We start from the raw sequence: 15,470 nt of genomic DNA, 5'->3' as shown, positions 1-15,470 counted from the left end.
TATCCGTATAAATAAACTTCTAATGTGGTGTGGATTATTATTTACAAATTTTTCATTGAGATAGTCTCATCGTGAGATAATTTTAATTGGTCAGCATAAACTATTTTTTTGTAGTTGGTTCTACTTATTTATTTTATTTATAGACAATTAATTTATCTTTCCCGTGTAGTTACGTCTCTTTATCTTCCTCGAGCCGGGGAATTCCTTTGGCCATGCTCAATTTTATGGGTATAAGTTGCCGTCGTCCTTCCCTCCTCAGACCCTATCCATAGTTTTTCTATGAGCGGGATACACTGGGTAAGATGATGATGATTCTTTGAAGAAGTTCTCATTTTGTCATTTTTGTTGTTCCATAAAAAATCTTTCTATTTATATCACCAATTATGGATGAAAATAGCCTTGTTATTCTCATTTTAATATTTTGATAATGTTTATGGTCCCACATAGTTTTTACTAATTTATTTTAACAGTTTTATATTCTTTATGGTCTCTACATATTTCTATTAACTTTATATAAACATCTTTTCATTAGTTATAGTCCCTATATTTTACTAATTTTTTTAATAATTTTTTTTATATTTATAATTCTTACTTTTCCTTCATCAAACTATTTAATAAAATAATAAAATTTTATCAACAATTCAAAATATTTCATTTTAAGAAAAAGAGGGACAAACATTTAGACTAGATGCATGTCACTTTTCACGGGCGGCGGTTCAACGTATCCGCTCGCATAAGATAAGACGGTCAGACCAAGTCCGAAAATCACGGCCATTCCTTCTAAATTTTTAATGTTTTAAACAAGATTATTAAAAAAGTCAAAAACGCGTCGGAATGAAATCGACATGCAGACCAAACTCACATGCTACCCAAATTCATTTCTTTTCTAATATTCATTTTATTGAATTTCCTGTTTTGTTTACATGTAATATCAGGATTTTTTAACAAAAATTACTAATCATTAATATGTTTTAATATGAATTTAACAAATTAAATGTATGAGACGAATTTAAAATTAATATTTTTTTAGAAAACCTCTTTTCTGACATGTCTGTAAATATAATCTATTTTTTTGAGTGGTTGCACTTATATTTATTACAACACATGTCAATAATTATTTCTGTTCGTTGCAAAACTTAAATTAAAAATATATTTCAATAAATATAATACTTAAAAGTCCGTTAAAAAAAAAATAATTTTTAAAGTCTGCCTAATCTATAATTTTTTATAAATAATAAAAAAATCTTACAAATATTGCTTTTAATTAATTGATACTTCTACTTTGACAATTTTTTATAATCAATAAATAATCGTTTTTTTTTTTTTGAAATATCAATCAATAATCTTATATTCCCGCTAATCAGTAATCACCCTGATTTTTTACCTTATCTGGTTTTTAATAATATCTCGATTTTATAGTATTTATTTTTATTTTATGGGATTGTGAGAAACTGATACTCATATCATCGTGTATCTTCTCCTTCACGCATTTACCAAAAGCCATTGATTTTTCTGACAAATACTTCCAGAATCTTCCTTTTTTCATTTCTTCTAGCTTATCGTTTACAGGTGAACTCTATTTCTTTCTCCTCTTCTTCCGGAAGATCACTGGAATTCTGTAAGTTAGGGTTTTACATATATGTACTGGTTTTGTTATTTTTAAGAATTTCGAACATTTTGTTATAAAATTATACTCCGTTTGAATCTTTAAGGTTTTTGGAAAAAATTAGGGTTTTTGAACAGTAGTGATGGAAGGGAGTGATGAAACTGGAGTTATGCATAGAAATCAATCTTCATTTGAAAATTGTTCATCATCAGCTAATAAACAAAGTAGTAATTTTCAAATGGGAATCAATGGCCAAATGCAGAATTTGACTGTAAATGTAATGGAGAATAATAGTAGTAAGAGACCTGCTGGTATACCCCCATCGCATCCACATTCTCACTTTGTATCTCCTAAAAATATTCCACAACAAGCAGGAGGAAATCAGAATTTCAGTATGACGTCGACACACTCGAGATCTTTATCGCAATCGTCGTTTTTCTCGTTTGATAATTTGCCTCCTTTGAGCCCTTCCATGTTTAGGGACTCTGGTGGTCTGGGTTCAGGGTCAAGTGATGTTTCTATGGAGGAAAAAGAAGGTTGTGGGATTCGAGGAGCGAGTGGAGTTTATGTAAATGAGGGCTTACCACCTCGTAGAGGGCATCGAAGGTCCAGTAGTGATGTTCCTTTGGGATTTGCTTCGATGGGACAGGGTTTGTCTACTCAAGAGAAGGAGATGGAGAAACCCGTGCAGCTTGTTTTGAAACGCGAGTTAGATTGGGGCGGGACAGGAAATGAAGGGGGAACAGAAAGGAAATCAGAGGGTGAAGTGGTGGATGATTTGCTCTCAGCTTATATGAATTTGGATAATATTGATGTTTTGCATTCGTCTAGTATGGAGGACAAGGATTTGGATAGTAGAGTAAGTGGTACTAGGACTAATGATAGTAGCGAGAATGAAGTTGACAGCAAAATTGCTGGAAATTCGCGTAATTCAGCTGAGAAGAGAAGCAAAAGGTGTGCTCCGGGAGACATTGTTCCTGGTCCTCGGCATTTCAGAAGTCTTTCTATGGATAGTTTTATGGGGAATTTGAATTTCAGTGATGAGTCGCCCAAGCTTCCTCCATCTACTTGGACTCGATCAGCTCAGCACTCACCCAGCAATTCATTTGATGAGAACACTGATAAATTCAGTTTGGAGTTTTCCAATGGTGAGTTTAGCCCTGCAGAGCTGAAAAAAATCATGGCCAGTGACAAATTAGCTGAGATTGCAATGGCGGATCCCAAACGTGTTAAAAGGTCTCAAGCTATACTTGTTTTTTATCTAGTAACTGTTGTTTTAGCTGATTTTAATATTTCTTACATTACTACTTTTTATTGTTTCAGGATATTGGCTAATCGTCAATCTGCTGCTCGTTCCAAGGAGCGGAAAATGAGATACATTGCAGAGTTGGAGCACAAGGTGCAAACATTACAAACAGAAGCTACTACGCTGTCAGCTCAGCTGACACTTCTTCAGGTAAATTTGAGTACTCCTTGTTTTATGATTATCACTTGTTTTTCTTTGCTATTTTATTTGTTGATTTCATGCTACTACCGCTTGAAACCTACATTTAGCTAAATGGTGTACTTTCTCAGAGGGATTCTGCTGGGCTGACCAATCAAAACAATGAGTTGAGATTTCGGCTGCAATCCATGGAGCAACAAGCTCAGCTAAGAGATGGTATGGTTTTCTCCAATTGTGTTATTTTTATTTTCTTGTGTGATTATTGTCGTCTTTCATGCTATTTTTTTGCATGCTATATAGCTGAATCCTGCCTAGTCGCTTCTGGTATCTCTGGTTTAGTGGATTGAGCTTGAGTGGATATCCTCTTTGGTTATTGTGATTTTGGTCACTCAGACACTTAGCCATTGCTTAGTGAACTAAGGCTACAATTAGTAATTCGTTTTTGAACTATATCCACCAGCCCAAGTGATTTTTTTGTTGTATTAGCCATTATAGGTGCAATAGTGCAAAAATGCTATTTTAGATATGATTCACGGTTGCAATTATGTAGGTGATGCATAGCACCAAATATTACCTGAAACCATGAGTTGTCTTTTGAATAGGGTTAAAATGTGCTTTTTACACCCCTACAGAACACTATGATGACTCAACCAATACGATATGATGCGATCTATTTACGATGATAAGAACTTACGTCAAAGTCATCATTTTCTTATCAAGTATTATCATTAAGCGTCATTTTCCTTCTTAACTTTCAATAGTAGCATCCAATCGGTACATTCCTTGTTGTAAGTCAGATTTGTGCTTAATTATGCACAAACATTTCTTCGTTGTATTAGGTACCATGATTTTCTTTCAGTCTTGAGTAGTTGTGTCTTAATGTGTTTCAAAGCGACGTCATTTGTATAACTTGGTTAATTAGATTAATTCTAGCTCATTCTTAACTATTAAGAACTAATGTGAGGTTCTAGAAATGATCTTGGAGTTTAGTTCCCAACAGCGATATTCATAAGAATGCCCGGGTACCTTGTTTGTCGGTTAGTAGTTTGAGTGGCCCATGACCCGACCGAGTTATCGGACCAGTATAACTTGGGTGGGACACTAGGTACCCGATTTGTGTGGAAAATTACTTGCAAGTTGTATGTAGCATATTATTGTATTCTTTTATGTTCAAGGTCTTGCTTTATTTCTTTGCATTTTTAGAATTTCTTTTCTCACCCTTTTTATCCCTCTCTTTTGCCTTATAAAGGCCGACTACTTTGAGCTGTAATGAGGGTTGTATAGCTAACCGAATTCCATATACAAAGATGGTAGAATAAGAGAACTGTGAAATTTATAATAATACAAAACTAGCTTTAACAAATAACAAGTAAATAATCATACAAAAAAAATATATACTAAATACACTAACTTTCCTTTATTAGACTAGCAAAATACCAATCCCACAAACTCATCAAATACGAATCTCAAGTTTTTTATTGTCCAAGTGAATTGTAGGCATCGAAGATATCAATTTTATCATCACGTTTGTAATTTGTGTAGGTCTCTTTTAAGTTTTTATATAATTGAAAAATATTAAAATTGGAGGGAGTATATTGGATTGAAAGCTAATGTTGTTAATTTGATTAAATAACAAGTCTTGTATAAGTGAACACTCAAACTATAAAAAGCGAACACTTCACAACTGTAAGTAATCACTTTAAGACATTAAGTGTATATTATACCAACCTAATAGTGATGGTCTCATTGTAAGAGCGTCTCATTTAAGAATCTGTGGTTGATTAAATGTCTTTTAGGTTGTGTTTGGGCTAGGGAGAAGGAGAAAATAAAAAGGAGTGGTTAGGGAATGGGAAATGACAAAGATCAGAGATGAAATAAGGGAGAGATTCTGGACTATTAACATGTGGACCATGACCGACTGCATTAAGGCTTCGGGTTGGTGGGTTAGGTTGTTTAACACCTCTAGTTCCCGGTGTTCCCTTTGTGGTACTAGTGGCAACTCTCTTATGTTAGAAGGTGTAAGCAATGTATAAAAAGACACAAATTGCACTACTAGAGCTAGTGGTGCGGGGGGTGGGGGGCCCTCATTGATGTGAGACCCTTGAGACAAAATCATATGGAAAATGTGAAAAATCTCTAATTGTGCTTCTTTACATCTAGGTTGTGCTTTATAAGCAATCGATGCGCCTCATTGGAATTGCCTCTCTAAGACTTCAAAAATATCGCCGTATATAGGCGTCCGACCTAGGATGTTGAACTTGGACGCTTCATATTTACTTTTTTTTCCCTTTCATCTCCATTACACATTACACCTTTTCAAATAGCCCTTTTCTTTTGTTGTTCAAATTTCAAACTTTGTTTTGTTATTTTTATGCCCCTTATTCTCATGGGGCCAAAGATTTGTAGTTTTTTGGTCTCGGATTATAATGGACTATAGTAAGGTAAATTATACAATCATGTGCTTTTTGTATTTATATCAAGTTGCATATAATGTTACTAACCAAAAGTCTATCGGAAACAATTCCTTTGTTAATGTTATCACCAATAAGGGTAAAGTTGATTACATCTGACTCTTAAACCACACCCTAGGTGGGAGCCACTTAATAACATTAGGATGATAAAAATGTTGTTATAACTTGATTTTATCACACTTTGATTTTTATTATTTTTAAAATTCATAATTCTAAATAACTAAATTTATTTTGTAGGAGTAAATTTAATTTTATAATTTCTTTAAATATAACTTGGATCTAATATTTTTTAGTATTTACTATTCTCAAAAATAACTTTATTTATATAAATTAATGAATAAACTCTCTCTTAGTGATATTAAAAAAATAATTTTTTTATTTTATAATTTAAAACGTAGGAAGATTAATTTTTTATTGTTATAAAATTTATTTTTTTTAATATGATCATTGCCATGTCCATGTCAGTGTCCAAATTTCTGACATAGTCCTCGTGTCCAGTAATGTCAATCGTTGCCGAGTCGGATTTTGACACTAACTCTCAAATTGTGTTTTAAGTAACATAGCTTTAAGGTATATAATTGGAAGTAGGGTCCCACTTGCGTAAGTCATATCACCTTATATTGAGTTCTTGACAATTAAGAGTTTGAAGTCATTCACTCTTAGTTTTGTTTGGAACCTTTTTTAGAATGAATGCTAGTTATGCTAAAGGAGAAAAAATAATAAAAGGAAAACATTTTTCACATTCATGTTATCATTCATATCAAAGCATCAATTATTTATGCAAAGGAAACAACCTCTTTATGACAAGTGTAAGGTTGTTTATGTCAGATACTCAGATCTTCCTTCTACTACCTATATGGAACCACTGGGCATAGGGTAATAGTATGTTGTTGAATATTATTATTCAGGTTCCTTGATTCATTTATGTTGTAATAGCATAACATGATGTTTGTGCTCTTTTTTCTCATACATTATATCAAGTTTAGGCCTTGTTTGGTAAAGAATGGCCAAATTACCAGATTGGCATAAAAAGAGTGGTCAATGTCAAGTTCGTATCAAAGAAAAATATTTTGGTACAAAATGAAGATTGTTAGACAATTTTGATATAAAATTTGACTTGATTATCATAGAGGCCTAAATACCATTTAGATCCGACTTATTTGTCATCTTGAAGTTTAACTTGTGTGATCAACTGTTTTGATCAAAACATGCTGCTAGGAGGAGTTGATTCATAACAAGCCGTTTCAATCGCTAAATTTGCCAAACACTAACACGAAATGGGTTGACTTTCCAACCATCTTTTTGTGTCAAATAAACTAAAATTGCCTTATAATTCATTTTACCAAGCAACCCCTTCCTCTTTAGTCGTCTCTTGCCATTTTCATCCATTTTCTTATTCCCTCAAAATACATTATCGTCATTGCTTTCTATTTATGCTTTGAACATAAAAAACATAATGGCATAAGGGATTCTGATTATATGTCTTCAAGTTTTGAATCGATCCAACTTAATAAGAGCTCATTCCAGTAAGAATTTGGGGTTATATAAGATGATGCCAATGTCTTTAGCAAGTCAGTAACTTATTCCAATACCACCGACAATTTGGCATTGACACCCAAACTAGTATTTGTGCTGTGATGAAAACTGAAAAGAGGAAAGTATTGTCTTATACCCTTTTCTGTCTTGGCATTGATACTTTATTCACTTCCTACTTTTTACAAGTTAGGTAAGTTTTATTGAGTGAAAATTTCTACGTCATTTCACATTGGCATCTATAATAGACCGGATTATTCATTGTTACAGAATATTAGTTGTAGGAAAAACAGTAACGAAGTAGCATAAGACTGTATGAATGTCATGAGTTTAGTCAGAATATAATTGTATTTTTGTAATTCAAAGCATTACAGATTGAGATACAAGCATTTGAGAGGCTTGAACTCTCCCTAGACATGAGTATGGAACTAACAAATTAATCATCATCATCATTATAACCGTACCCGGTATATCCTGCTCATAGGATCTATGATCGGAGTTGGGGGAGGCACGGAAGACGATAACTCATACCCATATAGGATGATGCAGCCAAAGAGTCCCTCGGCTCGAGAAAAACTTCCATAGAACTCGCAAATTGTGTATACAAATTATTTGAAGCTTTTCTCATTTCCCCTGTTTCCTACTTATATTTGTTTTCCTCTTCTCAAGATTTATCCTCTTGTAGAGACTAGAATATACTCACTAACTAACTTATACCAAAATACCTAGTTCCCTCCCTCCTATCATATGACAACATCCTTGGTAAAAAATGGTCTGTTGTTGAAGTTTGGTAAAAATTGTATGTCCGCTCATGTTGGAACAAAGATTTATAGTTCTTTGGTTTCGGATTATAATGGACTATATCAAAATGGTTCATCAAATCATATGCACTTCCCATTTAAGTAAATTGTAAATTTTGCTGCCAAGTGACAATCTATAAAAAATCACTATGTTGTCACTTACAAGATTAAGATTGTGTACATTCGATCTCCAAACTCTACCTAAGTTAGATCCACTTAATGAAATTGGGGTAATGGAAAGAACATAATGGAAAAACGATCGAGTCTATGCTTGGAATAGGACATGCCTATTTGCTAACTGTGTGAAATTTAGCCCTTATGAGAAAGGAAAACTTGCGTCTGAACTGTGAACAATCGTGCTTCATGAACAATAACGTGTAGGCTCTTGTCTTACAAATCCTCCGTTGTTTGATGTTGCAGCTCTGAATGAAGCACTTACAGCAGAAGTCCAGCGTTTGAAGCTTGTAACTGCAGAAATTAGAGGGGACTGCCCTTCAAATTGCTTGCCTCAGCAGATGATGAGAAATAACCAGATGCTGCAGATGCAGCCTTCTCAATACATGTATCAGCTGCAGCAGCAAAACGACCAAAAAGAGCAACCGGCACCACAAAAGATCCAGGAGCCTCGGCAAAATCAGTCTATCCAGCCTCAGAAAGACACTGAGGCTACTAAGAGTTAGACGTGATTGTGTTTCCCGAGCTTGCTTTCAGAAATCGTAGGTGCCTTTCTCAGATATTTGCAGGCGCCTAGCATGTATATGTTATATTTAATGTATGTATGATGCTTGACATCCATTCATTCAATCTTTCGTCCGATGTAATCATTGTTTTCTCGACTCAGATGTATCTAAAACGAAATTCAAACAGCGTACTTAGATATTGTTTGTTTGTATGGCCTCCTACACAGATCACTAGACATGTTGATGCTGCTGAGAAGTGCCTGTACTTCGAAAGGCTTATCAAGCTTCTCTTGGTGGAAAGCTTGTGTACTAGTAAGTTGTGACTTTTAATACATGACATGATATTTATAAAATATTGGATAGACTTTGTTCTGTAAATAGTAATTAATTACCGTCCTGGTCATGCGTTTATTGAGTTCTTTTTCTCTTATTTATGTTTATGCTATTTCATGCAACTAATCATACTTTTCCACCCAATGTATCACAATAAATTGCAAATATTTTAAAAACAAAGCTAATATTTTATCATATTATATTTTTTGGTTTCTCCACACGTGGTTCTGGTGTCCTTCCAACTGTTTTGGTGCATAATAACCTTTAGGGTGATTTAAAAGCTATCACTTTGTTTTTCAAGTCAATTTTTTTATTTTTCTCTTTATATTTGTTACATTTGTAATTTAATGTGAAGAATTTTTAGAGTGAATGTAGCAAATTCAATAATAAAATAGATGAATTTCTTACAAATTTGCTACAAAGTGTTTCTCGAACATCATTTCAAAAGAATAATCAATATAATTATGTAATATTATCAACTAACTAACCAAAGCCAAATGAATGAAAAATCACTCCCTAAGAGTCTACTTTCCTCGTCAATTTTACATTCAAGCCAGCTCTTAGAATACATAAGATGTCTCCTTTGGGAATATAACATATCATTAGGTCGTTGGTAATCTCTTCCGATATCATAATTTGGTATCCTTAAGATTGTCGCTTATTGCCGTACGTTAGTGATAGCCAGTTTAGTAAAATTTAGTTCATTTAATATTTTTTTATTTTTTATATTTTCTTATTTTTTATAGTAAAAACAAATTAAACAACAAAAAAACATAAAGTTAAAATTAGAGCCTAAAAAATTAGATTTAATCAACGTTAAAAACCTTAAAACGAAAACAAAAAATTTATAAACAGGAAGTGGGTCGAAATCAGGTCAACCTGATCTGTTGTAGATCGGTTCAAGGTTGTGATTTTTGACCCAATTAACTAAATGGGTTGGGTTTGAGTCAAGGTTTTTTTGACCTGTTTATATATGACTCGAACCCAAACCCGACCCAACCTGATCTGTTTGACAGGCCTAATCATGAACCAATAATCTATTCTAGTAGGGATGTCCCCTACTCAGCGACGCACTGCACGTCTTAAACTTAAGTGTATTGAAAGTATGCTAAGGTTTCAAGGTTGTTGTCCAAAAGCGATCCGCCACATCTCCCGCGTGTAGTGTAAAAAGAGCAAGGGCGGGTTTTTTATACTAGGATATTATCCAGAAACGTTAAGCCACATGGCTCGAGTGTGGTGTTAAATGAGCTAGGGCACATAGAATTTAAATATAGGAAGTTAAGAAAAACCGAAGGTCTTAAGTTAAGAATGGAATCTTGGAACATTGATAGATAAACGCATAGGTTTTCAAAGTTGCTAAATATCATGAAAATGAGGAAAATTAATATTTTATGTCTACAAGAGACAAAATGGGTTAGAGATAAGGCCAAAATGATAGTAGTGAAAGGCAAGAATATAAATTATAGTGCTCAGGACAAGATAGAAATCAAATAGAGTTGGTGTAATAATAAATGAATGAACATCTGAGGATGTATTAGAGGTATACAAAAATAAAGATAGCATTATAAAAGTAAAATTGTATATGATAATGTTAGAGTATATAACATATCATGGGGCCTCAACCATTAGTTTAAGGCTTTGGTTGAATTGATTCCTTGACAATATATCAGAACCAATGTGACAAGAGGTCACAGATTCGAATCTCAACCACCCCTTATTTAAAGTGAAATATTCAGTGCCTATGTGCATCCTCAAATTTATGCCCAATGGGCTCTCATGTAAGGAGGCGTGTTAGAATATATAACATATTCTAGGGTCTCAACCTTCATATTAAACTTTTCTTGTTAGATACAGATGTTGAACATTATAAATAAATAAATCAATTAAAAAGAAAATTCTAGAAGTATCTCAATGCTATGATGCAAAATATACCAATGAATGAAAAACGCTATATCAAAGGTCATTTAAATTAGCATCTGGGGGTATGTTGCAGTGGCTGCGAAAATGTTCATGAAGATTTTGGCAATGAATCTAGGAATACAAAAGGAGAGCACAATTTTAAATTTTGCTCTCTCATTCAATAGTTTGGTTGGTAACACTTGATTTAAGAAGAGAGATTTCTACCCGGTGGCTTTTCAAACGAGAGTAAACACAATCCAAATTGATAACTTTTTGATAAGAATGATATATGGAGGTAGGTTCCGAAATTGTAAGGTTTTCCCGGAGAATGTATAGCCACCCAGCACAAATTTGGAACTTATGGGGGTTCGAATGTAGTAGAATGGAGTTGAGGTCATTACAAGGTCTGGTTATGGGATTTTGTCCCACATCGTTTGTATAGACAACGACTAATGTGGGGTTTATTGAGTAAGCTCATCTTTTTGTTGTTGTTGTTGATCACCTACCGTGCACATTTCAGGGATACAAAGTTGAATTTAAGCAGGTCAGAGTTACAAAAGCAAGTAATTATTAAATTATAAAAGATTGCCAAAATCTCCACAAGAACAATGTCCATTGACAAATTTATGGAGCCGCTTACTATCACGAACTATGATTGTGCGGTCTACAATTTCTGAGATAAACTTGATGAACGTATGACTGTCCCTGCACATACTAATACTCTTTACAATTCGCAGAGGCACAGTATTACTGGTTTGCAATAACCCGAAAGCAATGGCTAGCTTCTCGCTATGATCCATGGAGGACGAAGTTATCGATTCTACCTCATCGTCGTTCCCATAGCTCACTTGTGGACTCTGAGATTGATAGCCCCTCCTCTTAGCTTCATCAACCAACATACTCAAGTGATTGTCAACCTCCGTTTTCAGAGGATATGATCGACTTTTTGGTGAAAACGAATAGATTTTATCTTTGATGCTTAACCAACTCCAATCCTGCAACTTTCCGAGCTTTTCATCTTTCATGATTTTCCTTACTCTTGAAACATCCTTCCATCTTTCAGCTGAGAGATACATGTTCAACAACAAAACATACGTTTCCAAGTCTTTTGGTTTCATTTTGAGCAGTTGTTCAGCAGCATAATAACCCAACTCTAAATTTCCTTGACTTCTACAACCAGCAATCAAGATTGACCAGATAACACTATTGGGTTCACACCCCATATTCTTTGTCATATCGAAAGCATCCTCCAACCTACCGAGTCTTACAAACATATCGATCAAACACGCATAATGTTCCACTACGGGTTTGATCTTGTAGCTTGTCTTCATCATTTCAAAGTATTCTAGGGCCTCATCGACCAGTCCTGCTTGACTACACGCAGATAAAACACCGACAAATGTGATTTTATTTGGTTTCTCGCCAGCTGATAACATTGCCTTAAATAGCTGCAGTGCTTCTTGAGATTTACCATGTTGGGCAAAAGCTGAAATCATAGATGTCCATGCTATCAATGTTCTTTTATGCATCTCCTCGAAAGCTTTTTGGGCATTGTCGATGTTGCCACATTTACTGTACATGTTAACTAGGGATGTACCCACAATCACATCGGCCAGGAACCCACTTTTAATGGTCTGTGCATGAACTTGTTCGCCGTACTCCAGCACCACCAAAGCGCTACAAACACTCAAGACACTCGACAATGTGAAAAGATCTGGTTTTGTGCCTGATCTGTTCATCTTTAAATAGAAGTTTAATGCCCGATTTCCACTTTGGTGGGCAGAAATTACATTCTCTGCAATATCAGTCATTTGGGCATGGCCTGCTATCATAGCATTCCATGTAACCAAGCTGATAGAATCAAGCTCATCAAACAATTTATCGGCATCATCAATCAATCCGCATTTCAGGTATAAGTACATGACTGAATTGTCAATACGCAGATTCTTTTGGAAGCCTAATTTGATGCTCATGGAATGTATTTGTCTACCTAGATCCAACGCTTGAATTGAACAGCACAAGCTCAAGATGCTCGTGAACGTGAACTCATTGAGCTCAACATCTTCCGAAAGCATCATCATAAAGTATCTTATACCCCTCATATAATCGCCATTATCACCACAAGCAGAAATAACCGTGGTCCATGATACAACATTCTTATTGCCTGTTCTTCTAAACGTATCAACCGCCAAAGCCAAGCTCCCACATTTAGAGTAAAAGCTACAAAGGGAATTTCCCACACTCGTTTCTGATTCTGTACCATATTTCACAATGTACCCATGAATTTGCTTCCCTAATTTTACAAGCAACAACGACGAGCAAGAACTCAAAATTGTTCCAAATGTATAATTTGTTGGGTATGCCCCAACTTCCAACATATCTACAAACAGTCGAATGGCCACCTCCGGCTGCAAGTTATGAACATAGCCTGTCATAAGCCCGGTCCAACTAACAACATTTCTCCTAGGCAATGTATCAAACACCTTCTGGGCATATTCCATACGCCCACATTTGGCATAGACATTAATAAGGAAAGTCATTACAAATTCATCTTCATGGGTACCAGTTTTTACAATATGGGCATGCACCATTTGAGCCTTTGACACCGACCGTTTCGCTATACATTCTTGCAAGAAGGGAACATAAAGTACAGATTCAACTTGAGTACCTTCATTAAAGGATGATAATGTCTCCTTTAAATTTGAGAAACTCTTCTCCAAATTGGGATTTGAGTAGCTAACATTTGGACTCTGCAATTACAAAATGCACCATATAATCATCAATTACATAGAGAAACCAACATTTTAATATCATCAATTCCCAAAAATGTAAAATTATATAATTGATTTAGCACAAAACGAGTTGTGATTTTCATTAACAAATTGGAAGAGTTTGTTCCCAAAGAAGCTAAACAATCGATTTTTAACCGATTTTCACTAACCCACAAAGGTAATTGATGCATATATAAATAATTTTAAGAATAGTTAACAAAACAATGAAAAAGATTAGAAATACTCCTATAAAATTTACATAGAATTCCAGAAATGATGGTTGTAGAATACAACAAGTAGAATTCAGATAAAGAAAAGTAATACCTTATCAAAAATGGGTGTTTTTCTGATGTCTGGCTCAAGTTTGAGATTGCCATTTAAGGCAACTGAAGGAATAGAAGCCATTAAATGTTGAGGGCATGGAAAGAAAGGTGTATCAGCTCCAGTATTCAGATGACCAAAGTGATTACGGTTAGCTTCTTATCTATACAGAGTATGAGACTGTTATTCTTTTCTTGGGATTTTCAGTTTCCTTTTTTTTTTTTTTAAGTAAAAATATTAGTTTAAAAGTAGTAAAATTGGGAAATTTTAACGTCTCAAGTTTTTTGCTTTTCCACGTTAGTGGACAAGTTTTTTTTTTTATTTGTACCGTGAGCTGCTTTTAACTTTTTTACTTTATATAATAAAAAATTAAAATTTTTGGTAAATTCATGTTTTATTACTCATCATAAAGACGTCTTTTATAAACCCAAACATTGCGATCACCCTCATGCAGCACATTTTTCAAAAATTTGTTCGAAATGAATATTGAATTTAACAACAAATTTGACCTTTTGGTTACTTTGTATGTTAAAAATATCAATATATTTGTATTTCCCGTTCAAATATAATGGGGTTTATGAAAATTCCCTGATTTGAACCGATGACTTACGCCTTATCTTATGTTACTCTACCACTGAGTTAAAAGAGCCCTTTAATTAGCCAATTTGTCTACCATGTGGAAAAGTCAAATACTGAGTGTTACCAAATAGAATTTCACATTAAATTTCTTAAATTTATTTAATGCTTATTGTAGAGTGAAAAAGTCGTCAGCCATTTGACTAATCAATGATTTTTAAATATTAGTTTAAAAGTAGAAATGCTTGTAAAGTAAATTTGTTTTACATATTTTAGGTATAAAAATAAGACAAAAAATGAGTCATTATTTGTGATCACACTCCTTAACTTAATTAATTTTTGGAAGTGGAGTCAAGCTTTAACCACATATAATCACTAACCAACATTGGGTAGTAGCATAGAAGTATAAATTCAAATCTAAATGGAAGGTATTTTGCATTTAGCATATTGAGTTAAGACTCACTCCTCAACACATTAGGGGGCTTATTGACTAAGTCAATCATGTTAACATAATTGAGGTTTCAAGTGATAAAAATATCAAAGATATAATTACCACCACTTCTTGGTTTAGGTGGTGTATGGATGATAGCCTTGGAAGTTGGACCCTTGACTCACCCAAGACTTTCAATACTCAAAGCAAACAAGTTGAACATGTGAGTATACCATCCAATCCAAAGTTTTCTTATTAGGTTAAGCAAGCACTTGCAAAGAGTAACGAATTCTACGTCTGTTAAAAGAGATTTATTGTGTTGGTTTTCAAGCTACTCAAGTAAACTGCATGGGGTTGTAAAAATGATGCATAAAGGGGATAATCATTGTGTCGTTTGTTCCTTATTTCTAATGCTCTTAAAAAGAGGTCTGTTGCGTTGATTGCTAATTAATAATTGCCAAAGTTCTTAATTTTGGTGCACTTTGCATTAGCTTTGCAAAATCGACATATATAAGACTCCTTTTAAGCACGCCAAAATAAATGTCTTTTTAAACAACCGACAGAAATCATAAAACCGTTTACTTTGGTTCCTATATAATTAAAGCA

At 34.1% G+C, this 15,470-nt stretch overlaps 2 protein-coding genes across 2 annotated transcripts; one reads left to right on the top strand and one right to left on the bottom strand.

The window, feature by feature from the left end:
• Window positions 1–1,358: 1,358 nt before the first annotated feature.
• Window positions 1,359–9,028, top strand: LOC130811557 (bZIP transcription factor 29-like). Its single transcript, XM_057677888.1, has 4 exons — window positions 1,359–2,842; window positions 2,930–3,062; window positions 3,182–3,266; window positions 8,275–9,028. The coding sequence occupies exons 1-4, from the start codon at window positions 1,749–1,751 to the stop codon at window positions 8,532–8,534; spliced, it is 1,572 nt and encodes a 523-aa protein (XP_057533871.1). The 5' UTR covers window positions 1,359–1,748; the 3' UTR covers window positions 8,535–9,028.
• A 2,252-nt stretch (window positions 9,029–11,280) lies between these two features.
• Window positions 11,281–14,063, bottom strand: LOC130811556 (pentatricopeptide repeat-containing protein At2g22070-like). The gene is made up of 2 exons (XM_057677887.1): window positions 13,862–14,063; window positions 11,281–13,516 (listed from the first exon to the last, which is right to left on the bottom strand). Exons 1-2 carry the CDS (start codon window positions 13,940–13,942, stop codon window positions 11,342–11,344), a joined length of 2,256 nt encoding a protein of 751 aa, XP_057533870.1. The 5' UTR covers window positions 13,943–14,063; the 3' UTR covers window positions 11,281–11,341.
• Between the last annotated feature and the right edge of the window lie 1,407 nt (window positions 14,064–15,470).

Source organism: Amaranthus tricolor, chromosome 4 (assembly GCF_026212465.1).
Source record: "Amaranthus tricolor cultivar Red isolate AtriRed21 chromosome 4, ASM2621246v1, whole genome shotgun sequence".
Classification (NCBI taxonomy): domain Eukaryota; kingdom Viridiplantae; phylum Streptophyta; class Magnoliopsida; order Caryophyllales; family Amaranthaceae; genus Amaranthus; species Amaranthus tricolor.
This window is presented reverse-complemented; position numbering and strand designations above follow the sequence as displayed.